We start from the raw sequence: 26,833 nt of genomic DNA on the forward strand, positions 1-26,833 counted from the left end.
GCCGAACAGCGTGTGGTTCCCTCTGGCATTGGAACTACGGCTGAAGTTTCTACCGCTACCAGATCCAGTTCTGACCCAGCGAGTCCAGAAGTCGACTGTCTGCGCTTCATTACAGAAAACCCGGACCCTGCAGCTCATGAATTTCTCTCCCTAGCGGTGAGAAAGCGTTTCGGGATTTCGAAAGACAGCATAGACTTCCTAGAGGAATATAAGTGCAAATCTACTAGAAGGCAATATGAGTCATCTTGGAGAAAATGGGTGGCCTTTGTCAAGGCGAAGAATCCGCAGGAGATCTCGACGGACTTCTGCTTATCTTTCATCATCCACCTCCATGGTCAAGGGTTGGCAGCTAACACGATTTCAACGTGTACTGTAAATCTGCTTTGACAAGACCCATTCTATATGCCTTCCAGGTAGACCTCGCTAACGAGATTTTTAATAAAATTCCGAAAGCCTGCGCTAGGCTCAGACCTTCAGCACCTCCAAAGCCCATTTCATGGTCTTTAGATAAAGTTCTTCATTTCGCTTCACTGTTGAACAATGAGGAGTGTGCGTTAAAGGATTTGACCCAAAAAGTTATTTTCCTATTTGCACTCGCGTCCGGGGCCAGGGTTAGTGAGATTGTAGCCCTCTCGAGAGAGGAAGGTCGGGTTCAGTTCTTGGATGGGGGAGAGCTGAACCTGTTTCCGGATCCTACGTTTCTCGCCAAGAACGAGTTACCCACCAACAGGTGGGGTCCCTGGAGAATCTGCCCTCTGAAAGAAGATGCATCTCTATGTCCAGTAGAATGCCTAAAGGTCTATCTTTGTAGAACTTCAGACTTCAAGGGTGGTAAACTATTCAGGGGTGAAACATCAGGCTCAAATTTATCACTGAAACAACTCAGGGCGAAAATCACATATTTTATTCGCAGAGCGGATCCTGACAGTACACCCGCAGGTCACGATCCGAGGAAAGTTGCCTCATCCTTAAATTTCTTTAATTGTATGGATTTTGAACATCTTCGTTCATACACTGGCTGGAAGTCTTCCAGAGTGTTCTTTCGTCACTATGCGAAGCAAGTGGAGCAACTAAAGAGGTCTGTGGTAGCAGTGGGTTGCGTCGTTAACCCTGCTGTTTAACTCTGCGAGGAACAGTGGATTTAATTGGGACGATTAATTCCAGGGTGAGTGTGTAGTTACATACTGTTCTACAAACTAAGTGTGAGGGCACCGGGTTGCCCACGTTGACTGTTCCACTTTCAAAGGTGAACCTAGCATAATTGCAGACATGTGTGCCGAGCGTTTCTAACGCTAATGTGACTGATTAGTAATACAGACTTTTACAACTTTGATACCTCGGTATGTTAAAAGTGGCGCTAATGTTTTTCTTTCAGATAAAAAAGTTTCTGTTTACTATCATGCTTATGCTTAATTTTTTGGTTATCCTCCTCTTATATATATATAATTGTTGTTAACCTGTTTTATTTATTGTCTGTCAATAAACTAGTTCTTGCGAACCTTGCGTCTCCTTCACCTGTGTCAATTTATTGATAATAATTGAGCATTCTTACTATGTATATTTATCTGGGATAATTCTAATAGATTGTTCCTTTATGCAAGCTATTTTTGCATTGGTTTATGCTTTCCCTTAGCGGGAGGACTCCATGCCCTAAGGGGACGGTGGCGGATATGCAAGTTTCCTCCTACTCGGATATAAACCTTTGTCCAATACAGTATTGAACGGAGAACTGGTCGATATTTCATATTGACGCAGTGGTTCTTTACAAACTATGCTTTACATGATATAGGGTGAGACCACTATATTGGCTTGCCTGTTAGTCATACATAGGTATATGTACTCTTCGAGACTTTTCCAGAGTCTAGTAGGACTCTTCCCTGTAGGGGGCAGGAAGCACTAACATCTTTTATGGTTAGTTGAAAAGATGTATAACGGTAACATCTTAGGTCTCTAGGTCTAGTCGACCGAGGAAATACCTCCGGGGAATACGGCACGTTTTGAGAATCCACAGATACAGTAATGCTCTGGTATACTTCCATCAGGACAACATGGCTTGAGCCCAAAAAACTTATTTTGAGCGAAGCGAAAAATCTATTTTTGGGTGAGATGGCCATGTCGTCCTGATGGACCCGCCCTTCCCTTTCTATGAAAGGGCTGTAGGTCCCCTCCCTACATATAGTATCTGTAGCACCTCGTGTATCGCTACAAGGAATACAGATGGCGCCGTGAGCAGCGCAATGCACGCTTACGAAACGGGAGAGGAGAGAGGATTGCGAGCGGCTCTTCTTTTCTTTCTCGTTTTCGTTTTCTTGCCAATTGACCCCTTCGAAGTGTTATCTCTGTTCGGGATGCAGATTGCCATGTGGCGTGTCAAGAATACGTCCTCTGATATTTCGCGATATCCCTGGTTCTTTTATTAGGGATATTCGCTCCAGGAGTTAGAATTCTGGGTACCTTAAGGTAAATTCTCTGGGAATATCGCCGTAGTTGTAATATACCCAAGGAAGCTACCCTATAGGAACTTCTATCAGGACGACATGGCCATCTCACCCAAAAATAGATTTTTTGCTTCGCTCAAAATCCGTTTATAGCTATCATTATTTCAGTCTCTCTCTCTCTCTCTCTCTCTCTCTCTCTCTCTCTCTCTCTCTCTCTCTCTCTCTCTCTCTCTCTCTCTCTCTCTCTCTGTAACAAATTGGAAAATGATAGCTCAAGTAATAATTGTCTCTTTTAGGAAATATGAAATATCCTTCGGTAGCATGCATTACCCCCTTCGGTACCAAGGCCAATAGAATAACAGGTCAACCCACGGCCGCTTGAAATTTTTGTCGTTTGCGCATCCGTGGTGTCAACAGGTTCAAAAGAGGTCCCAGGCTGAACCTATGGTCAGTCTTTAATGAGCAGCCCAGGAGGTCAGACATCCATCTCTCTCCGACTCAATCTATCTCACAGCCTTGCTCTGTCTCAAGGTCATATTGGTCCCAAGGCCTACAGAATTTTAACTCGCACCAATTTTGCACCTTAGCACATTTCTTAAATTTCCAAATATGATTATTGAGAGGTCACCATTCCATAATTATAAATCGCCTCCATCATATATAATAACGGTAATAATTAATAATAATAATAATAATAATAATAATACTAATAATAATAATAAAAACAACATAATAATAATATAAGGAGTATAATTATAATAATAGTAATAATGGTATCAAGAGTCAAAGAATAATAATAATCATAGCAATTTATTATTATTATTATTATTATTATTATTATTATTATTATTATCATTATTATTATTATTATTATTATTATTGTTATTATTGTAATACTCCTGATATTATTATTGTTGTTGTTGTTGGTGGTGGCTGTTGTTATTATTATTATTATATTTATTTTATAATAATATCAAAAGTATAATAATAATAATAATGATAATAATAATAATAATAAAAATTATAATAATAATAATAATAACAATATAATTAAATGAGATTATGGACAAGCAGTCAGAGAGACACAGAGGAGAGAAAGAAAATGTGAGAAAGAGGACACGTGCTCTTCTTTAGATTGCCCGGAGCTTCTCTCCGGACAGGGGCTTTCTATTGCCTTAGGGGCTTTTTGACGGTGCGTCTAGTCACGTTTCTCAGGTGTCGAACCTGCTGACGTTACATTAATAACGGCCATCCGAGCGAAAGCTGCGCGTAGGTTAACCTGTTATTCTATTGGCCTTGTTCAGTACGAGACACCGGTCCCCGCTAAGTAGTTGTATAAGAGAATTTTTCTTAACCTATAATTGTGTGTTTAATTTTTATATTTGTATTTTTATTTCTTGACTGCTAACGGATTATGTAATAATTTCACGATAGATAGCCTTCGAAATATATGAAAAAACAAATAGTCAACAAAATATTTCAATCAGTAAAGAAATGTTAAAAAATGTTTCCTTTGACATAAAATGTCTACAATAATGTATAATTACAAGGCATACGATAAAGAAACTTTTTTACTAATGACAGACAGACAGACACACAGATTTTTTGGATGTCTCAAAGACTTCTTGGTCCATCTGCAGAGACTTCATTTGGTCTTTGGTAGAGCGATTTAATTTAAGCATTTAGATTTTTTATGATCTTGTCTGACTTATTCTTGAAATTGTTTACCATGTTACATTTCACTCCATCCACTGGAAGTCTATTCTAAGTATTTGCTACCTTGTATGTAAAGAAATTGCCACATTGAGTGGTGTTGTATCTTTTCAACTCCAGTTTGTACCCATTACCTCTGGTCTGATTTGTGCTAAGCCTGAATAGATTGTTGTAATCTACAATTGTTATTCCTTTAAGGATTTTGAATGCCTCTATTAACTGTCCTTTTAATCGTCAAGTTTTTAAATCAAATAAGTTCAAATGTTCCATTCTCCGTCTATATCCAAATTACCTTAGTGTTGGAACTAGTTTGGTGGCCCTAGCTTGTACTGCTTTGAATTGCTTTTTATGTTGATAAGCTGACATCAGATAAAGAAGGAAATATAGAGAAGGTAAATATAGTAAAAATAGTAAATTTATCAATGGCGCCCATCCCCTGATATAAACCCTTGGTATTACCTTCCATGACATCATTCTATAAACACTACCTTTCAGGTGTACATTCAGGCCTGATCCGTCTTTTCATTCTGACTACTTTTTAATATATCTTTCAAAAGCATCAGGAACAGACCTTTCAAAAAAAAAAAAAGAAAAAAATGTGTACATTCTGGTCAGATTGGCATTATAATCTTAGATGGAATTGTACTAATCTTACTTGTTCCAACACTCATATAAATCTTACACTATTTTTGGGCTCGAGCCATGTCATTCTGCGATTGACATTACAAGAGAATTACCGTCACGTATCACAGGGTTCCAACCCCCGGAAACGACTATCCGAAGATATCGTGTATAATCAGGGACATATCCTAAGATAACCATAGATATCTGCACCCCAAACAGACCTTACCCAGTCTAATCCACTAAGGGGAAGGATAAGTAAGGAGCCATTATACATCCTATCACCTTCGAGTGCCCCTATACGTACCTCCTTCTCATTCCTTCGAACGCAGCTGATGGCTACAGTTTGGTTGGTTTTTTTTCGTAAACTTTGATGATTAGTTATGTGAATTGGCTTCCTCTTTTTCACAAAAGTTGAGTATCTACCTCTCTTTGACTTTATTCATGTTAATTTTGATTTTAACTCTCTTCGGGGACTTAGTTTTTAGCAATTGGTTAGAGGAAGCCTGAGTGCTTCCAGTCCTGCTAGCATGGCGTCGGGCTTAGTCCCTGATGGCCTCTTATTTGTCGTATTTACTTAAATTTTTGGGTAGGTTTCACGTTAGCTAGTTTTGGTTTAGCATTACGATGCTAAGGACTCAATTTTATATATAACTCCATTACAATTTATTATTTCAGTCTTTTTGTGAGTTCGTATCAGTTTTGGTTAGCCTAACCTAGAGTTGGCAGTTTTGTTGGGACCTCCTGGCCATCGTGCTACAAACGTCATCCCCTTTGCGAAGGGTGAGCTCATTTTTTTTGTTCAGTTGGTTCGCTGACTGACTAATGCCACAATCGTCAAAGTTTGTCGGGGCTAAGAAGGCAATGTTTTAGAGATCACCTTTGCAAAGGGTGGGCTCATTTTTCCTTGTTCAGTCAGTTCGCTGACTGGCTATGCCTTTTCTTTAGTTTCTGAGTTTCTTCTTTCGTCTAGTGGTAAATGGCCAGGCCTATACATTTACGGCAGGTCCGTCGGGCCATCATGCTACTTAAGTTCTATAGTATGTTTATGGTATACTTTTCGAGTTCCCCTTTACGAAGGGTGAGCCTTTTTTTCCTTTCGGTGCACTGACAGTTGTGTGTTACAGTATTTTAACCTTATAAATATTTTGGTCTTACCTTATCGAGGCGGTTTTCCCTGTTACTGATATCAAACTTAAATATATTATTGTGTGTTTTTACAATTGTTTGAAGCCCTCGCCCTTCGGGGTTCTGGCCTATTAACCCGACAGCATTCTCCTTTATAAAACGAGTCGTCAGTCTGTTGGCAATGTCGCTACTTGCGGCTTCGTCGTCTCCAACGGCATTTCCTTTTCTAAGGCTTAGTCCTTTGAGGTTCTGGCCTTTTAACCCGGCAGCATTCTTCTTTATAAAGAGAGTTGTCAGACTGTCGGCAATGCCGGTACTTACGGCTTCATCGTCTCCAACGGCATTCCTTTTCCGGGCCGTTTTATAGTGAAAGTGATACCTCGGTACTCGACCATAATCCGTTCGAGATCCGTGTTCGACCTCCGATTTGTTCGAGTACCGAATTTTTTTTCCCCATAAGAAATAATGGTATATATTCTATTCCGTTCCCAAGCACTCGAACAGGCCCAAAATATTAATAAAACGTGTACCTAAACAACAATAATTATCTAAATGTGTATGAAATTGGTCAGAAAATCCTATAAAACAATTTTAAACCATTTACTGTACTAAAATAAAACAATTTTAAACCATTTTCTGTACTGTAGTGAACATACCTTTGAGCAGCGGTTCGATGGCATACAGGGATGGATGTGGAGAGGATGGAAGGGGGAGGTTACTGCTTGGAAGGAGAGTCCCCTTCCATGATGTGGCGGGGTAGTTCTCCTTCAGGAGTTATTTCTCTCTCCAATGAAAGGGTGGGCAGATCTATTTCAGGGGTTTCTTCTCTTCTTTGTCTCTTCTTTGGAGGAGAAACAGGCTTTGATGTAGCAGCTTTCTTTTCTTTTGTGAAAAACTGGTCTATTGTTAATTGTTTCTTCCTCCTCTGCAGTATTTTTCGAAAATGATACATGACACTATCATTAAACATATGCACTGCCCGGTTTGCTACTGCAATTTCTGGGTGGTATTTTTCAGCAAAAGCCTGCACATCTGCCCACTTGGAACAAATTTCATTGATGAGAGAACTTGGAACATCCTCCCTTACCTCATCCTCTTCTGAAGATTCCTGCTCCACAATCAGATCCTGCTGCTGTTGTTGTTGCAGGTGCAACAATTCCTCCACAGTCAACTCGGTAGAATGGCTTTCTACAAGCTCATCAATATCATCCTTGTCGACCTCAAGCCCCAAACTCCTGCCCATGACAACAATTTCCTCAACGACATCAGTGTCATCAGAAATTACAGGGGTAGCAGTGCTTGGACCCGCCTCTGGTTGGAAACCTTCAAACTCCCTCTCTGTGACACATGATGGCCACAGCTTACGCCAGGCAGAGTTCAATGTCCTATAGGTCACACCTCGCCAAGCTTGGTCAATCATGTTAACAGAGTTGAGGATGCTGAAGTGTTCCTTCCAGAATTCCTTTAGGGTCAACTTCGTGTCACTGGTCACTTCAAAACACTTTCTGAAAAGGGCCTTGGTATAGAGTTTTTTGAAGTTTGAAATGACCTGTTGGTCCATGGGCTGGAGTATGGGAGTAGTATTGGGGGGCAAGAATTTGATTTTGATAAAGCTGTATTCTTCTTTCAAGTCATCCTCGAGACCTGGAGGATGTGCAGGAGCATTGTCCATAACCAGAAGACATTTCATTGGCAAGCTCTTTTCAATGAGGTAAGCCTTAACCTGGGGGGCAAACACTTCGTTTATCCACTCAGTAAAGAATTGTCTTGTGACCCAAGATTTAGTGTTCGAGCGCCACATAACTGGTAGTGCACTTTTACAAATATTATTTCGTTTGAACACCCGGGGGTTGTCCGAGTGGTACACTAACAAGGGTTTGATCTTGCAATCGCCACTTGCATTTGCACACAGCAACAATGTTAGCCTATCTTTCATTGGCTTGTGACCTGGCATCTTCGTCTCGTCCTTGGTAATGTACGTATTGGCTGGCATTTTCTTCCAAAATAACCCAGTCTCATCACAATTAAAGACTTGTTGTGCGATCAAATTTTGTTCATTTATGTACCGATCGAATTCCCCCACGTATTTATCGGCTGCAATTTGATCCGAACTAGCTGCCTCCCCATGCCTAGTAACACGATGAATACCTGTTCTATTACGAAACTTTTCAAACCAACCCCTGCTCGCTTTAAATGTAAATGAATCACTTTCACTGGTACTCGGACTTTTCTTCACTAATTCTTCATAGATATGCAACGCTTTTTCACAAATGAACGCTTCACTAACACTTTCCCCGGCCAACTGTTTTTCTTTAATAAATATTAAAAGCAACTTTTCCATCTCCTCAATCACTTGTGGCCTTTGCTTAGTTACCGCCGTAACTCCCGTTGCAACATTCGCCTTCTTAATCATTTCTTTATGCTTTAAAAACGTAGAAATGGTCGACTTCGCCATTCCGTATTCTACCGCTAAATCGGACACTCGTACACCATTCTCATATTTCGCTATAATTTCCTTCTTCAACTCGATCGTTGTTCGCACTGTTTTCCTCTTCTCCTTCCCCTTAACACTCATTACTTTCTTGGGACTCATTATGAAAGCTAAAAAAGCAATTAAAAGCACTGAAAATCACTAAATCACAACGAATGCTGATCGCGCGTTGTCTGAGTGACGCTCTCGAGAGAACTGATGCTTCCCGAACAAGCGAGAGTGGCCGAGATGGCGCGATCATCACAAAGCCCATGCGGTCGTCACGTGTTCGGCTGGTCGAGTACCGAATTTTTGGTCGAGCACCGCAGCAAAAATTTCTCGAAAATTTTGGTCGAACTCCGAATTGTTCGAGTATAGAGTCGTTCGACTACCGAGGTATCACTGTACGTCGCTATACAGTATTATTGATGTGACCTATACAGCCACATTCTTTTTGTTACGACATGATATTTGATACAAATTATCGTCGTTTATTTTGCTGCCGTCTTTACTGACACTGTTGTAACTGGCGGCAGTTTTTGCCCAGTCTTGGGTATGATTAATGTGCCCCTGATTTAGGAATAGCCTTGGGAGTTGACGATGCCGTTACCTATCTGTGCCGTCATTATTATCATTATTATCATTATTATTATTATTATTATTATTATTATTATTACTACTTTTATTATTACTAGCCAAGCCACAATCTTAGTTGGGAAAGCAAGATGCTACAAGGCCAAGGGCTCCAACAGGGAAAAATAGCCCAGTGAGGAAAGGAAATAAGGAAATAAATAAATCATGAGAACAAGTTAACAATAAATCATTCTAAAAACAGTAACAATGTCCGTCAAAATAGGAATGTCATATATAAACTATTAACAATGTCGGTATCAATAACGGTATGGATAATATGTTATGACGGCATATGATTTATGAGTATAAACATCAAGTGTCAGCCTTGGGAGTTGACGATGCCGTTACCTATCTGTGCCGTTAAGGACGGCATGGATATTATGTTATGACGGGATATGATTTATGAGTATAAACCTCGAGTGCCATAAAGACCTTACTTCTATGACTTGCGAGGTATCTTTATGCTAGTCAGTTTTGGGGTTTTCTTTTGCGAAAGATTCTCCTTAACTAAGCTTTAGATTTAACTATTATATTTAGTTAATTATTTCCATCACTTTATTCAGATCCTTTAAGGGCATGAATTGGATTGTGCATCTTACAAGTGGGATTCTGTTACGATCCCCCTTGTCAAATTTTGGTTTAAAGAATAGCCTTCTATTTTTTCTTTGATTACTCCAATTATCGATGTTTCAATATATTTTGTAAGGGATTTGACTCCTTTACCTTCCTATTAGCCCTTTCTCCGCAGAGAGAGTAGGATATTGTTTTTGAGGAGTATTCTTGTTCCCTCTTTTATCTGAATGATATTCAAATGATAAAAGGGAACAATTTCAGTTGGCTTTACTTCTAATCTAACGCCATTAAAGGAGTCTGAATATTGTGGCCCCATTTTCTCTTTCTGATCAAAAATTGTAATCATACATTTTGGGATTTAATTTCCCAATTTTTTTACTGAAATTTTGAATGATACTAACCCATTCCTTTCAGTATGGTGATCTAAAGAGACTAAGGTACTCATGGTCGTTTTTCCTATTTACAGGCGGAATCTTTGAAGATACATTGTTGAGCTCCGATCTGTGCCAGGACCATGAGGTATCCCTATGGTCATGATACCTACATGATACATGCTCAATGCAGGAGAATGAAAGGTTGATACATGCTCAATGCAGGAGAATGAAAGGTCCAATTTCCTACTGGGGCCCTCAGGACTGCAGTGTGTATAAGGACTTACATTATTCTGGATGGATATTGGAGGGTGTTCTTTCACCAAAAGAATGCTGAGCCAAAGGCTCCTTATCTTCCTTCTGTAGCTTGGAAGGATATTCTTTTTCCGAATGTGGTCCCAGACTCTGTTTTGGGGTACGCTCCACCTAGACCCATTTCTACTGTTCAGTTCCATGTAGATGAAACTTTTAAGTTTTTTGAGCCTTGACGTGGACAATTTATCCTTGGGTCCTTCTTTATCTCTGGATATAGAATCGGCTCTCCTGCCGGTAGTAGATTCGGTTGAAACCCCCCCTCATGTGGATGATTCTTACTTGTCCAAATTGGACGAGGTTAGTGTGACTTCCATGAGAGACTCAGTTCATTCCGTTGTTTCAACTGCCGTCACTACAGTGGCTCCTCTATCAACGGTTACGACTACGCCTTCCTTTTCAGGTACGTCTCCTGTTTCTGTCCCTCCTCCTTCCCCGGTCGAGCCGGGTGAACCAACACTTCCTACATTCTCATCTAACTTAGAAATTAGGTCCCTGTTGGAAAACATGAAGGCCTGTATGAAAGGGACCCAAGAATACCAAAGAAGGATTAGTAAAGCCTTACCGGAGGAGATTAAGGCTTTGAAATTTCCAGAGGATCTTTCTAAGTCTAAGGTTTTACCTTCTCAGATTCCCTCTTACACGCAACAGAGCCCGTGGAGGTATCCGGGTCATGCAGTGCTTTCAGGGGGTATTTTTCATATTGGAGAGGGGCTAGGCTCTAGTCAGGTTGCTGATCTGGAATTTTATCCAGATATAGAGGTCTACCCCTTTTGCTATGTTAGGTTAGCTGAAGGTGGCCCGTGGGGACGACACTATCCCTAAGAAATGATTCTTCTAGTTCACACCAGAGCGCAGCATCTGGTAGTGAAGGACATGAAGATAGTAGGGTGTATTAGCACACAATTAGGTGCTTTTACTGAAAGGTTGGCCAATTTTATAGCGCCCGACACAATGGTTTTTCCCTTTGCTTCAAAAGCCTTTTTTGGCTGTGGAAAAGGCATTCAAGGAGGGTAAATCTCTTCCGGTCTTGGAAGAAGGGAAACGTGTGTCACTCGTTCTTCCCCTTGACACTGAACACTGGTTGGATATTTAGTTTACTTTTCCTGAAGGGAAATTAGATAAGGATATAGCCAGCCGGCAGTTAATGAAAGACTGCCAAGATTTCCGGCACACGTACTTAAGGTGGAATTGGAGGCTAGGGAGAGACTATCAGCTTCGATGTCTCTTCAATGCCTTTTAGAAATGATGATTGGTAATCTGTTGATGCCCCTGTCTTTTCACTTTTGGCCAAGATGCACATGGCTACTTTTATTAAGGATCTTTTTAACTTTTTTCAGGCTCGAAGAGTCTGCAGGAAGTATGTTTTGCTTCCGCGATCATTTGTCTTGAACCGAAGCGTCTTATTGACTCTTGTATTAGGGGTAAAGATCTTTTTCCACAGAATTTAGTAAGGAGATCTTTGATAAAGCGGCAGCTGAACATGAGAGTCTTTTCTGGAGATGGGGAAGATCTTAAAAAAGGGAATTTATTCCTGAGGTTGGCCCTCATCCTAAGAGGGTCGTACACCAACATACCTTAGGAGGCCCTTCATCTCTGCTTCAGGTAGTGCTTTGCAGAATCTTTTCACTGTTCAGTTCTTGACCACAAAGTGTGATTTCCGGCAGTTTAGGCTGGAAATGGAAGAGACAAACCCCGAGGACCAAGAGATTTTTCCAGAAATCAACACCACATCTGGTACAATATGTGCAGGACCTTTTGGGAAGAGATTTATCCGTTGCACAAAATCTATGAAGTTTCGAGGTCGTCTATTCTGCGTGGCAAAGAAAGTTTCAATAATTCCTCAAACTATTCTCGACTTGTCCCATCTAATTCTATTCATTCTTTGCGACAAGTTCATGAGGCTGACTATTTTGCATATACGGACCTTACTACCTTGGGTGTTTACACCATCTCTATAGATCTTACCGATGCTTATTGGCATCTTTCGATAAGTCGATGCTTCTCCCCCTACCTTGATTTCAGAATTCAGAGAAAGGCTTATATATTCAGAGCTATGCCATTCGAGCTCCCTCAGCAAGTGAATGCACGGAAGCAACATATCACGTGGCAAGATTCCTCCAATATCTAGGATTCCAAATAAACTTCCAGAAGTCAAGGCTGAACCCAGATCAAGGGTTCCCGTGGTTTAGGGATTCGTTGGAATCTAAAGATCCATGCCCTCTCTATTCCAGCTGCCAAGAGTAAGGAAATAGCCCGGTCAGTTCGGTCTTTCATCTACTTGAGAAAGACCATCAGACGTTGTCAGGAAAGGGTTCTGGGCTCATTTCAGTATGTTTCTATAACGAACCCTCTCCTCAAGGTCAGACTCAAAGATGCAAGCAGGGTTTAGAATAAAGGAGCTTCCACTGCTCCCCACAATCATCAGAAGATGACCCCGGAGTTACTTCGACGGCAACTCCGTCGGTGGTCACATGCCAGGAGTCTTTAAAAAGATGGTTCTGTTGCACTTACCTCCTCCTACAGTGTTTCTACCTACGGACGCCTTACTGGACAGTTGGGGGGGGGGGGTCATGCTCCTCTCAAGAAAGTGCAAGGTCGTTGGTCCCAGAGTTTCAAGCAATTCCACTTCAATATTGTGGAGACCATGGCAGTCTTCTTATCCCTGCAAAGTCTACATTTACAAAACTACATTAATTTCTGTCTTGTATTAGACAGTAGAGTAATAGTTCATTGCATTGACAGGCAAAGGCCAATATCTCTCCAAATAAACCATGTAATGGGATGTCAGACTATCTCGAACACATCCACTAGAGACAGAATGGTCTCTAGATGAATCATTCCCTTTCATGCAGGAGGTAGTCCCAGGTCTTCAAGTAGACCTGTTTGCAACAAGCCTCAACAAGACACTTCCCAATTATGTGGCACCATATGTAGATCTAGAGGTGATAGGCATGGATGTGTTATTCATGTATTGGAATCATTGGGAGAAGATTCATGTATTCCTATCCTTCAATCTTCTCTTGAAGGCGTTAGACGAGTTCTGATCGTTCAGGTGGACAGCAGCCCTGGTTGCTCCTCTTTGGCCGACGAGCAACTGGTATCCTTTGGTGACATGATGAACTCCAGGCTGGTACCTCTACCCAGCCCGAGCCTGTCTCAAGAAATACAGAGGAAAACTGTCTTCGCTTCATCCCAATAACCGAATGCCCTTCATCTCATGATTTTTTCGCGTTAGCCCTGGACAAATTGGCATTTGCGGAAAATTATAGACCTTTCACTACTTTGAATTGGTATGAAACTTCGTGGAAAAATTGGGTTCGATATGTGGAAGATAAAAATCCATTTTCTAAATCTATGGATTTTTGTTTAGGCTTTCTGATCGACGTGCATGCGAAAGATTTAGTATCCTCCACGATTGCGTCATGCAAGTCGGCCCTAGCTGGACCCATTTTATATGATTTTGACATAGATTTTAACTCTGTCCTCTTTGTCATGATTCCGAAAGTTTGCCCAAGGTTGAGACCAGCAGTCCTGCCGAGGCCGATCTCCTGGTTATTAGATAAAGTTTTATAACTAGCTTCGGAAATTGACGATCAAACAGTGTCTTTCCAAGATTTTTCTCAGAGCGATTTTTCTATTCGCTATGGCTTCTGGTACTTTGATTAATGGAGTTATGGCTCTCTCTAGAGATGAGGGTCACATAGAATTTACAGACAATGGTGAAGTTAATTTATACCTTGATCCTACCTATTTGGCTAAGATAAGCTAACATCTAAACATTGGGGACCATGAACAATAGTTCCCCTCGAAAGTGATCTCACCCCCGTGTCCAGTACAGTGTTTAAAGACATATCTGGACAGGACAAAGAAGGTTAAAACGGGCCAGATCTTTAGAGGTGCGACGATCTGTTCGGAGTTATCTTCAAAATAACTGAAAGCAATATTGGTTTGTTTCCTTTGAAGAGCAGAAGCTGCTAGCATGCCGTTGGGTCATGACCCTAGGAATGTGGAATTATCTCTGAACTCCTTTCAGTATATGTCATTCTAAGCTTTACAAGCTTATCCTGGTTAGAAGTCCACCAGGATGTTCTTCAAGCATCTTATGAAGCAATTTGATGAAGTTCATCATTTTGTGGTGGCAGCAGGTAATGTTATAAAACCTGCTTCAACGCTGTAGCCCTCAAGTGCGTCCTTGGACATTCTTCCAGCTTATTTTCTTTAATAAGTAAACTGTCTGTTTTTGCTTCATGATCTACATTAAACAATTTCAAATATTTTAAAATTCAGGATTCAATTGGGTTTCTCTGAATTTTATAAGTGTACCTATGCGAGCATACTATTTCTATTTTAGAACTGAGTTTAATATAATTTAGTTTCTTTGGTTGGGTTTGACACTGTATTTTGCATTTAGCCATAAACGGCAACATTCTTTATGTTAAAATCTCCTTTTTTAGGAGTTCGGGGATATATCATCTTGTCTCCCCTCATGATTACTTAGGTAAAGAATTTTAATGCAAATATATTTTGGGGTACTCAGGTAGATCACAATGCTGTTCATATATACTGTATTAAAATTTGCTCAAATAGATGGTCAAATGAAAATGATATTATGTTGGATGATTTTATTGCTAGACTTAATTCCTAATAGAATTAAACTTAGCATACTATAGTCAATTTCTACCAACTCTGCACATTAAGAATCTATTTAACGATGAGTATTAGCTCTTCAATGATTACTCACTACGTTCATGATTTTGGTAATACATGTACACTATCTGTTCTTCACAACCAGTACAGGGAGTGTTCTCCACCACAGGGGTGGTGTATAAAGGGTCATAGACCCTTCCTCTTAAAACACTACCATATTTACCAAATCAAGTTCATTTTGGATTCTTTTTAAGGTAGAAATTTATGATTAGACTTCATCATTTAAGTGGTGAGCCCCCATTTATGGCAGGTTTTTTTCATGAAGAAGCCTCACACCGAGTATAAATAATTCTCTGGTACACTTCCATCAGGACGACATGGCTCGAGCCCAAAAAAGGATTTTGACGTAGGAGAAATCTATTTTTGGGTGAGATAGCCATGTCGTCTTGATGGCCCACCCGTTACGTCCTACTTTTCCCTGCCCCTTTGCTCGTTGGAGGCTTCTATTTCACAGTAGCTCAGCTGTGACGTGGAATGAGAAGCAGGTACGTATAGGGGCACTCGAAGGTGATAGGATGTGTAACGGCTCCTTAATTATCCTTCCCCTTAGAGGATTAGACTGGGTAAGGTCTGTTTGGGGTGCAGATATCTATGGTTATCTTAGGATATGTCCCTGATTATACACGATATCTTCGGATAGTCGTTTCTGGGGGTTGGAACCCCGTGATACCTGATGTTAATTCTCTTGTCTTGTAATATAAATTGCCGAAATATTATACTGTAGAAGTTGCCAGAAAGAAACTTCCATCAGGACGACATGGCTATCTCACCCAAAAATAGATTTTTCCTACGTCAAAATCCCTTTTATAGGATTATCATTTGGCAAATCTGGGAGACTAGCCATTGAGACAAAGCTAGGTGGCAGATGCCCAACCGCTAGTTAGCGGGGGTTAGTGAGAGATAGCGGGGGTTGTCAGCTACCCCTCTCACTCACACATCAGGGTATTTTTGCCACTTTTGATATCATCTTTGAAGAGAACGGACGTTTCTGCTCTCTGATCCTCATAAAGACTTAGCTTTTGCCTTTATTCCTTTCTCTTTTTCAGGTGTTTGTGTTTTTTCTGCTCCTGTAGACTTGTCCATTGCCTTTATTCCTTTCTCTTTTTCAGGGGTGTGTGTGTTTTTTCTGCTCCTCTATGCAGACTTGTCCTGGGTCTGAAGGTTATGATAGCTGGACCTTCATATCTGTTGTGGAGACCAACCCACATTCCTTGTGTCCTAACTGTAGGGAGTACTGCTGTGACCAGGATGACACCTAGGATAAGTGTAGGGAGTAGTCTGCCTCCCAGTGGGAGAGCTTTAGGTGGAGGCGCAAGAAGTCTAAGAGGGACTCTTCTCCTTCGGCGTCTACCTTGAGGGCGAAGAAGCATCCTCGGACTTCTTCCATGACCCCCCAATCTCTTACCGAAGCTTCTGCTTGCTTGATCCCTTCCGTGGGATGGTCATGTAGAAGCGTAGATCAACTAACTCCGGGGAAACACCGGGGTTCCGGGGCTGTTGCTACCTCCCCTAGCGAAGCAACATTGTAAGGGTTTGTGGACTGTGGCCAGATGTAGCACGCAGACTGCCTGGTGTCCGAATGACGACCACATTCCACCGTTTACTACACAAAAAGATAAAACAGTGGAATACCAAGAAATATTGGCAAAAGGTAAACAGTCAAGAGAACTGGGCACTGGGCACCACCCCTCGACTTTTTATACTGGGCAAGGGGACCCAGCTAGAATCTCAAATTTCCCTATTACCATTTCCTTGGTTTCCCCGTCCCTCTCCGCAGTGCTATGCCCAGAGTCCTTAAATAAGAGTAGCAGTATACTTTCTAGGTAAGATCTCTTCAAGCTTAAGTAAACTTTAAGAACATTAGGAGCGAGGGAAAAAATGTAAATTAACTCTTAAGCTGGTGACAGGACACAGTGTGGGTGGAAATATATTGAAAGAAAATAAAAAATAGAAAAAAGTTTATTACAAAAACTAAAAAAAGGTTGACAAATATTCAATAAGGAAATTTCTATTGTAAGAAAAAAACTAGTATCCCTTTACACTACCACCTAAATTAAAAAATGGTAGGAAAAACCATAAAAACAAACTGCCCACACATTGGACACATAACAATTTAACACACTGTACTCGTGATTAGAGAATATTCAAAGATAACCTACAGCAAATGAAAATGCAAATGCAGTTACAACTGGTTATCCTATAATAGAATAAACAATGCATATGATTCAGAATGCAGCTTTTAACAGGGCTGAGGGCCAAAGAACAATGAAAACTGTTAATGCTCAAATTTCTCAAAACTTATCCAAGGAATTATTTGCATCTTCTCTGTAGGCTTCCTTATCCTGAATTTTTTGTTCTGCAATGAAAAAAATTTCAATACTGTTCTGCTATATGTTACCAAGAGTACAGTCAGTATGTAAACACTTGTCAGAAAGGATGTCACCCCCACTATGGGCTATTTTCTACCTACATCAAGTGAGGATTTCTTGTCCGGATCATTATCTCCACTATGCCCAACTTTGAGTACATAATCATATTACTGTACTGTATAATCAATATAATCGATGCAAAAACTAACCTATACACAGATGTGTACACTAAATGCGTTTGTTTCTTCATTATGATCAGAGATAAACGTAAACAAAACATTGGTTGCCATTTTTTATCGTGCTTTTTGGCGTGTTTAGGAAACGCATGATATAAAATTGCCTTTAATATTTGTGCCTGTTTTAGTTTAGGGTACTGTAGTACATGCATTAAGTGTTCTGTACATTAAAGGGTAGTTTGTTAACAGTACTACGTACAAGGGAAGGTTTTAAAAGTCTGAATATACATGTTAAATAAATACGTAAATATGGTGTCACTACTTCGCGGATTTTCACCTATCGCGGTCGGGTCTGGAACCTATCTACCGTGATAAATGAGGGATCACTGTATATATTTCTAAGCTTTCGATAATTTTAATGGTAGTGTTAATGATTGTATATTAAAGCATTATTTTTATTTAGTACAATTTATATAAAAGCTTTTTTTGGGCTCGAGCCATGTCGTCCTGATGGAAGTTCCTCATTGGCAGCTTCTACTTGGGATATTTGTGCGAGTGATATACCAGAAAAATTTACCTTAGAGGTATCACAGAGTTCTTTACCTCTGAAGAGAATATCCTGAGATATTGTGTATAAATCAGGAATGTGTTATTAACAGGCCATGGTTATCCTTCCCCGAATAGAGTTAACCTTATCACGAAGGATAAGGGATGGGGTAGGATACATGGGCAAAAGATCCGTTACAACTCCCGATCTCAAAGTTGTGCTATGACCATCATGCTCCCTGTTGAATCATTCCCCTTCGCAGCGCCATCTTTGCCATTCGCTTGGAGAGTTTCCACTAGTTTTCTTAGCTTTTTAGTGTTTTTTTTTATCATGGATGCTTCAACTTCTTCCTCATCCACTAAGTTGAGAATTCACCCTTTCGTAAGAGAATTTCACGTGTCCACCCAGTTTTCTTTTATTATGTTGCATGTTTTTATTGTTCCAAAGCCGGCAGGCTTTAGGCGCCATTTATCATGTCATAAAATGCTCAGAATGTTTTTAGTTATTTAGCCATTTACTTTAGGAATACAGTATGTTATTTTATTATTCTACAGTGTGGTATGTATATGGTATCCCCCATCCTTCCTTGGTGTTTCTTTTGTGTTTTTTATCACTATTGGCTTAGGCTAGCCTACCCTAGCTAGCAGCCATACTAGGTAAATGTTCACTAGTGCACCACTATCTTCTTTCACCAAACCTTACGGGTTAGGTGAGGGCGTCTATCCTCCCACACTGTCGATTCGTCAAGGCGGGGAGCTGCGGTCTTGAAGGTCCTCTTGGAAGTTGGATAGTGTTCTCAGTTACCCTTGGGTGACTGCTTTTCACTTTCCCCTTAGTCTATAAGTTTGGCGAGGAAGCACAGATCTCGGGATCCTGTTCACTGTGTCTACTGTACTTATGTTTACCCATTAAACACCTTACCTCAGTTCTGATGCTGACTATTAGGCCTCCTTGGGTCACCTTAATCATCATTAGGCTTCTCTCTTAGTCTTTGGTAGGCTATGCCTGGTTGTGAGGACTTGTCCTCTGTGCCCTATTATGGCAACCCCTCTGGGACACTATTGTTGTTCCATGTTGCTGTTGGGCCTTCCTGCCATGCCACCTCACCATTTTCTGAGTCTCCCATCACCACCCCCTCCTTTCCCTTTCCTTGTGCCTGTTAAGTATGCCTACTTGTAGGGTATCTTTCCTGGCCTATGTAGATGAGATTTTCTCCTCCCCTGGTTGAAATCTCTCTGCCGCCTTAGAGACCACCCTTGGATGTTTCTCTGGCCCTTTTCCTTCCTAGTTAGGCCATAACCTTACTGTACCAGAACTAAGTTCCTCTTGTCTGGTCATCTCACCCTAGATTTTGAGCTTTCCCTCACCTGCTAGGAGGCTAGGCTTGCCTACATAGTTCTGCCATGGCCTAACCCTATCTAGGCACAGAGTTGGTACCCCTTGGGTCACTTCTCTGCCGCCTTGGCATTGCTTGTCCTATGTCTGTAGCCTCTCTTCCTGTGCTATATCCCTCTTGCTATAGTCTTGACTCCCTTGCCTGGTTAGCATATCTGGGCAGAGGTGACGCCTCCCGTCTCTGCTTCCTGTCTTGTCAGCTTGAATTCTTCTAGCACTGGTTGTGTGTTGGCTATGGGTCACCCCCACTGCTGCCTAAGACTGGTCATCTGCTCTTTCCTATCTCACACTTGAGGAATATTGTCCTCTGGAGTTGGTCATTGGGTCCTTCCTGGTTGTCAGGACACCCTTTGAATTTTTAATTCTTAGTGTCCTGGCTGTCTTGTACGGCTCTCATGATCTTATGGGCTGCACCCCCTTTTTTGTAAGTTAATGATAATGATCAGGTCCTGGCTGGTTCTCTTATTATCTGTCTTTCACTCCTGTACTACCTCTGAATGTGGACCCTTCCCTTGGGATTGTCCACTCTCCCACTGTTGACTTTACAATGCGTCTGCCGCTTTGTGTCGACATGCCTGGGGTATTGAGAGGTCATTCTCTTCTGGTAACTAGAAATAGTTGCCGCCTCCCAGCCGCTGCCACCTAGGGGGCAGCAGTTGCTGGTCTAGGCATTACGATGAGTGAACTTGCCTTCTCAACCTCTTCTGATAGACCTACTCTCGAGATTCTGGTGTTCTGTTGTGATCCTTTCCTCCATATTCCTACCACACTGTCATTATGTTTTGCTTCATAAATCATTCCAGATTTCTGAGCTGTTTGGCATGTGTTCTATCATATTTTAGAATTAGCCATTCTTTAGGTGTAGGATTATCTATGATAGGATATATAATAATGTTTTTTCCTAATTTTAAGAAGATATTGAATTTTAATGATATTACGGTACTTATTTACATTTCTTATCTTTACAGGTCGCTGATGACACGGAGTGTTCTACGGTCACCTGTACCAGGCGGGTCAAGTTACCCTGTGACCAAAAAACCTGCCCGAAACACAGAGGTTGCCATGTTTACAAGGGATCCACTGCAATCTGGGACCATATTAACTGAAAGGTTTGCATGGATCTCCTTCAAACCGGCTTCTATGCCACTGACGTCATCTTGGACGTCCGAGATCGAAGTCGGAAGACGCTCCGACACTGGGTAAGAGGCTTCCAGAAGAGCTCTCAACAAGGTGCTTCTTATCTTCCTTTTCTGGAACTGAAGGACATCCTCTTTCCCAAGCCTGAGGTGTCCTCCGATTCTAGTCACCAGTTACCGACGGTCCAACTCCTGCCGGTACCAGCAGATCATGCAGATGATGAAGTCCGAGGCGCTCTGCAAGTCATGAGCCTGGACATGGACATGTCTACTACTTCTTCTGTTTCATCAGAGAAGGAGAGGATCTTGCTGACCACGGAGGCCTCAGAAGAGTCATTCGAGGTACATCAGGTGAGTGCAGCTCCCAATGCCTCTTTACTTTCTACCCAAGCCCCAGCTTCCACCTACACCCCGGTTCTGATATTAGACAAACCTTCACTACCAAGTAATCTAGAGCTAATGGCGTCCATGAAAGCTTTCATGGAAAAATATGAACGTTCCCAAGCAGATCTAACAGCGAAGATAGAAGCTTTACAACAGGCACCTGATTCTAAGGCTCCCCCAGCTTCGAGCCTACCAGAATGCACAATTAAGAACATTTGGCGCTATGCTGAAAATATGGCCTAAAGCGAACGGTTCCTTCATATTGGGGATGGTTTGAGTTCCAAGCCAGTTTCGGACTTGGAATTCTTTCCATCGATTGATAGCTATCCTTACTGTTACTTAAGGCTTAACTCAGAAGTGTCCATTAGGGATGATACGATCCCTAAGGAAATGATCATTCTGGATCATGGCAAGGCTCAATCTCTTTTAGTTCGGGAGTTAAAGATGGCTGAATCAATAATACCAGACTTTCTGCCTTTGTCAGGAAACAGGCCACTTTTAAGGCCCCAAAAGATACTGTCGTGGATCTCTTGGAGAGCACCGTTCTCCAACGTGCTTTGGAATTCTGCCCAAAGGGCAAGATCCTTCACTGATCCCTTCACAAAGGAACACGACATCACTGGATGCTGTGTAAAAGGACGGGGAGATAAGGTGAACGGAACTTGGTATCCCTCTAAGAGGACTAAAACTATCTAAGGTTCAGTCCCAAAAGAACTCTCATCTCTGCTACCTGCACTTCAGGCATCCTTCAATGGTGGTTGGGTAGGAAGAATGACCCCATTAGCAAAAGCAGACGCATCTTCCACCTCTCCTTCCTTTGTCCCTAAGGACCTTGCCAAAAAAATGCTGCTTAGGAGCTTGCTTCATGGCACTGAACTCCCTTGAAGCATTTGACATCTTGTGGGCCTGCCTGTGCATGAGGGACGTCCTTGATGCGGATGGAGCTGAATAGAGAGCATCTGAGATGTTACTGCCCTATAAAGGACGGAGACGGGACTCACCTTCCTCCAGCGCTCCACTACTATAATAATGTCTTACGAGTTAAACATGGAAGGACCCTCCATGGATGAGTTTCGTAGCTTGAACGCTTATCTTCAGTCCTTGCCTCTGGAATCTTGAAATGACCGAGTTGCCATCTAAGAATCCAGTATGTTCACTGGTTGCTTATGTTGTGAGCTAGGAACTTGAATGCTCTCATTCCTGAAAGCAAAAATGTGTTCATTGCTTTCTTCCGCGCTGGACTGACCAAGTTCTCATTAGATACCCTACAGAGCCAGACCAGTAGTTGATCCACATAGCAGCTTACAAGGAAGCCTTTGCAACCAGCTCCATGTTTGCAGCTTCCATAACCGATAAGGTCACCTGTTGTGCCCCTGAACTGTCTAAGGTTATATTGCGTGCCAGTGCCGAGGGATAATCGTGGAGGATGTCACAGTATTTCCTCTGCTGTACAAACGACTGAGGAGTCAAAAGCAATGAATTGCTAGCCATAAGAGAGTTTGTAGATCCTGCAACCTAGGATATGACCACTTTCCTGGTTTCCTTTATCATCCTAGAACAGGGTACCTCAATCCTGATCCTCCCAGTTCGGGGCACCAAGCAGAAGTCAAGGCCCTTGTCCTTCCCTTTGGGAGGAAACTAAGATGAATTGCCCAGTCCACTAATTTTCCTTGTGCAGAACAAGACCTGCATAAAATAATGCAGGGCTAGCTGGTAAAGGCAGCACACAGTCCGAGTGTTTCGATTCCTCCTCTTTGGACTCGTCCAACACCAAACTCATACACATGGGAGCCTAGGTCAGGTCAGGTTTGTCAACAAGTACCCTGTCAGGGGCACGAGGCGTAAAGGGTTAGGTTCTGCAATGTGGGCAACAAGTCTGTAATTGAACCGTGAGCACACCCATCTGTTGTTCTGGGACATCAAGAGCCTTCAAAGCCCAGTTCTTTGGAAGGTTTTTTTGTATCCATCTGCTTTCAGACTTAGCTGTGAAGGAGACAAGAGGGGAAGTCTCCTGAGGATCCAATGCTGGCTGCAAAACCTGCGGGGGGGGGGGGGGGGGGGGGGGGGCACAGGGGCAAACAGAGGAACCAGGGGCAGAACGGATGGTTTAGTTCCCACAAACTCCACAGGGGACAACCGGTAGTTGTCCATGAACGAAGTCTTCCTAAGAGACCTTGAACCCTCGTTCGTTCTATGGTGTAAGGTATTCCCTGAAGGAGTTTCTTATGCCTCGGTCTCCTTCGCTTCTTTATCAGCTCAATTGGGATTATACCTACTTTCTCCCAAAAGGGATAAGGCTCATCACAGGAAGCCTTAGAGTCTAGATACCTCTAATACCTGGATGAGCGACCCAAAGATGAAGGTGGATCCGAAGGAGGACGAGGATCTTGCCTAAAGGCAGCAATCCTACGCTTTGGATACATGGGTGGGCTGGAATTTCCAAGAGATTCAGACACCATGAGGGGGATAGTACTGTAATACGTTGAGAAGAGACTGCTGGTGGTAAGGCTGGAACAGAGTCGACAGCTTCCTGTTTCACAGCCTTCACAAGCTCAAGAAACCATAGCACATCCTTCACAAAAGCAGGGAGGCCGCAGACTTTCTCAGGGGCGAGTGGTCGCGTGCACTGGTCTCAAGTAATTGCTTCTCTCGGTGAGCAAACCGAGGTACGTGCACGCACTTGCACATTGGGAGAGACAACCAGACCTTCGTCAGCAGTAGGAGCTCGTCCCCGTATCTCGCCTGCGCATGGTTGATTAGCGTACAATGACACTCATGACTTCCCTTCCCTACTAGGGACTGATCGTTCACAGGAAAGTTGACCAACTACGGAGGGTGGAGGAACCCAAGGCTTCTCCTGCTGGGCAAGCCTAGTGTGGTGAACGAGCTCAGAGTGCGCGCACACCCGGGGGGATTAGCAAGAATGGCTGGGACTCCGTGGAGAACAACTCATCAGGTGGGCAAGGAGTTGGAGAGAACACCTCAGCTAGGGGCAGAAGACCTACTGGAGGCAACACCGCTCCAAAAGCTCAGGGGAGTAGACTGTGGCCAGCACAGCGGAGGCAGCACAGCGGAGGCAGCACAGCTGTGTCCCAAGCTTAAGCCCCTCAATGAGGCATTCCCTAGAGGTGGACCGGAAAGCACTGAGAAACCAAAACTGATGCAAAGCGTCAAGCGAACTAGACTCCCCTAAGGTCTGCATATTAGCAGTCCTCAAAAATCCAGTACACTTGTAAAGAAAAATAAAACAAAGTGAGTTTACAGCCAGGTAAATAAATGGGTTTACAGGAGAGTGAAACAATATAGCATGTCTTCACCGAGCTAGAACCAAAAGTATCATAACGCACAGGTAGAGTGTGTAAGCTACCACAAGCTACCCACCCCTACCTAGCGGAAGTTCGGTAATAACCATATTAAAGAGCGATGGTTTATATGTAAGTAGGAACAAATAAGTATTGTAATATCATAACTTAACAAACAAAAAGTATAGGAACTACAAAATCTCACAGATAACTGATAACCCTAATCAAACTGATTTCAAGAATACTCAAGAGAAATTACTAATATTTCTAATATCATATACATATACACACATATCTATCTATCTATATATATATATATATATATATATATATATATATATATATATATATATATATATATATATATATATATATATATATATGTATATATATATATATATATATATATATATATATATATATATATATATATATATATATATATATATATATATATATACAGTATATATATATATATATATATATATATATATATATATATATATATATATATATATATATATATATATATATATATATATATATATGATAGTCCACAAGAGAAAATTAAAAGATAATGCACATATGTAGAAATGGTCTACAGTTCCATCAGCCACTGGACCTCTTATTCATAATAAACACTCTAAGAAGAAGTCCAGTGGCAGACAAAACTGTAGAGCATTTATACACATATTGTACAGTCATACTTCTCTTCACGAAAGAATCTGCTTACAAAATTTTCACGCTGCAAAACGAGATGCGAAGATTTATCTGACTCACATTGCGAAAAATATTTCATGATAAGAAAAGAGATTTGCCAGCCAGGCCGAGAATAAAATAGTCATCCATTAAAAAAATTGGAAGAAAACAGGATGTTTACACAAAAGAAAATGTATCTCTTTATAGTAAGGGTCACAATAATAGTTGATGTACATATGGTACTGTATATTTTGTATATGTAGAGTATTTTACTGTATGTATTGTATTATTTTCCATTTATTATTGCATCATGTTCTAATTACTTAATTTGAAAGTATTAACAGTTAGTTTAGGTATATTGAACATCTTAAATGTATTTGGCAGCACAGTATCATTGTGGTTATACTGTAGCTTTATCATAAAATTAAAGTGGTGTTTTTGTAGAGTTTGGAATGAATTAAGCGATTTACATGTAAAATGTGACTTGTAACACGAAATTTTCATGAAACGAAACCCACTCCAGAACGAATTAATTTTGTGTTGTGACGTATTACTGAATACATTATATTTTAATTTTCCTTATGTGGACTACCATATATAAGGGTATCTTTGTGCTAAAGAAGATTACATCTGATATATATATATATATATATATATATATATATATATATATATATATATATATATATATATATATATATATATATATATATATATATATATATAAAATAGGCAAATCTGAACTTACTTGAAACAATTCTCTTGATATATACTTCTCCATACACGGTGAGCTGAAGGACCAGCATAGCCAGTATATCTTTCAGGATTTAAAAGCAAGTCAACATAATCACTCTCTGATGAAGATTCATCATCTAGCTCACAAAAGGAGTCAATGGCACTATCATGAGCAGCCCAACGTTCAAACCCATCTAGGGATTCTTTACTGCAAAAAGATTATGATGGATGAAAGGATATATAACAGAAATTTCATATCTTGCTCTTACATAAAGTTTGTACTGCAGAGTACTGTGAAAATTAAATGGTCAATTACAACTTACATCTTCAATTGTTAGCTAGCAATCATTAAGTTATGGTAGCCAAGTACTATATAAAGAGAAAAAGCTACATATTTTTAAAACAAGTATCTATTAACCAGGTAATACATAGAACTTTTCACATTGCACAAAAAAAAAAACTTGTAACCTCCTTAAACCAACTAGCTATTAACATTGCAAAATGTTTTTCAACTTAAAACTATTTGACATCATCCATTAAACATTTTCTGGATAGCTCGTCTTTGTAACTTACAAATAGATCCTCTCCACTTTAAATTAAAATTATGGACACCTCATAAGTATTCAATTCACACAAAAATATTTGATTATCCAAACTGAGAGCAATATTGTTAATTACCTCAGAGTAGTATTGAGATATCCAAGATCATTTTCACCACCACAGTCATTGCCCTTGAAGTATTTCTCTTTTTCAACTTTACTTTTTTCCAAATAGACAACTGACCCTTTAATGCCATCGGGAACCTGAAATATGTAAATATACCAAAATTACAAACAAAAAACAACAAATTGTACTTTTCTGAGTGGGAATTTATTTGGAACCTGATATGTAAGTATAACTCAAAATAAAACAAAATAACATGAAAAAGGTTAATTTTCAGCAGAAAATAATCAAATGTTAAAAAGCATAATACTACCTCAACACCACTATCTCACAATCATTTTAAACATGTGGTCAATTTTGATATGTTAAACATAAAATATTAAACATTTCTGGATCTTAATACTGATATTAACACAAACATACAATGAGCTACCAGCTTTAGTGTTTGCTTATATTAA

General features: G+C 40.8%; 1 protein-coding gene across 1 annotated transcript in view; it reads right to left on the reverse strand.

Moving 5' to 3' along the window:
- The window catches only part of LOC137648041 (ero1-like protein), a 453,186-nt gene that overhangs the window by 348,457 nt on the left and 77,896 nt on the right, over positions 1-26,833 (reverse strand). Inside the window, exons 3-4 of the mRNA XM_068380983.1 lie at positions 26,391-26,515; positions 25,726-25,920 (exon numbers count right to left, since the gene is read on the reverse strand). Of these exons, the coding sequence (XP_068237084.1) occupies positions 25,726-25,920; positions 26,391-26,515 (320 nt within the window). The remainder of the gene's footprint in view (positions 1-25,725; positions 25,921-26,390; positions 26,516-26,833) is intronic.

The sequence above is a fragment of the Palaemon carinicauda genome, chromosome 10, assembly GCF_036898095.1.
Source record: "Palaemon carinicauda isolate YSFRI2023 chromosome 10, ASM3689809v2, whole genome shotgun sequence".
NCBI classification, from domain to species: domain Eukaryota; kingdom Metazoa; phylum Arthropoda; class Malacostraca; order Decapoda; family Palaemonidae; genus Palaemon; species Palaemon carinicauda.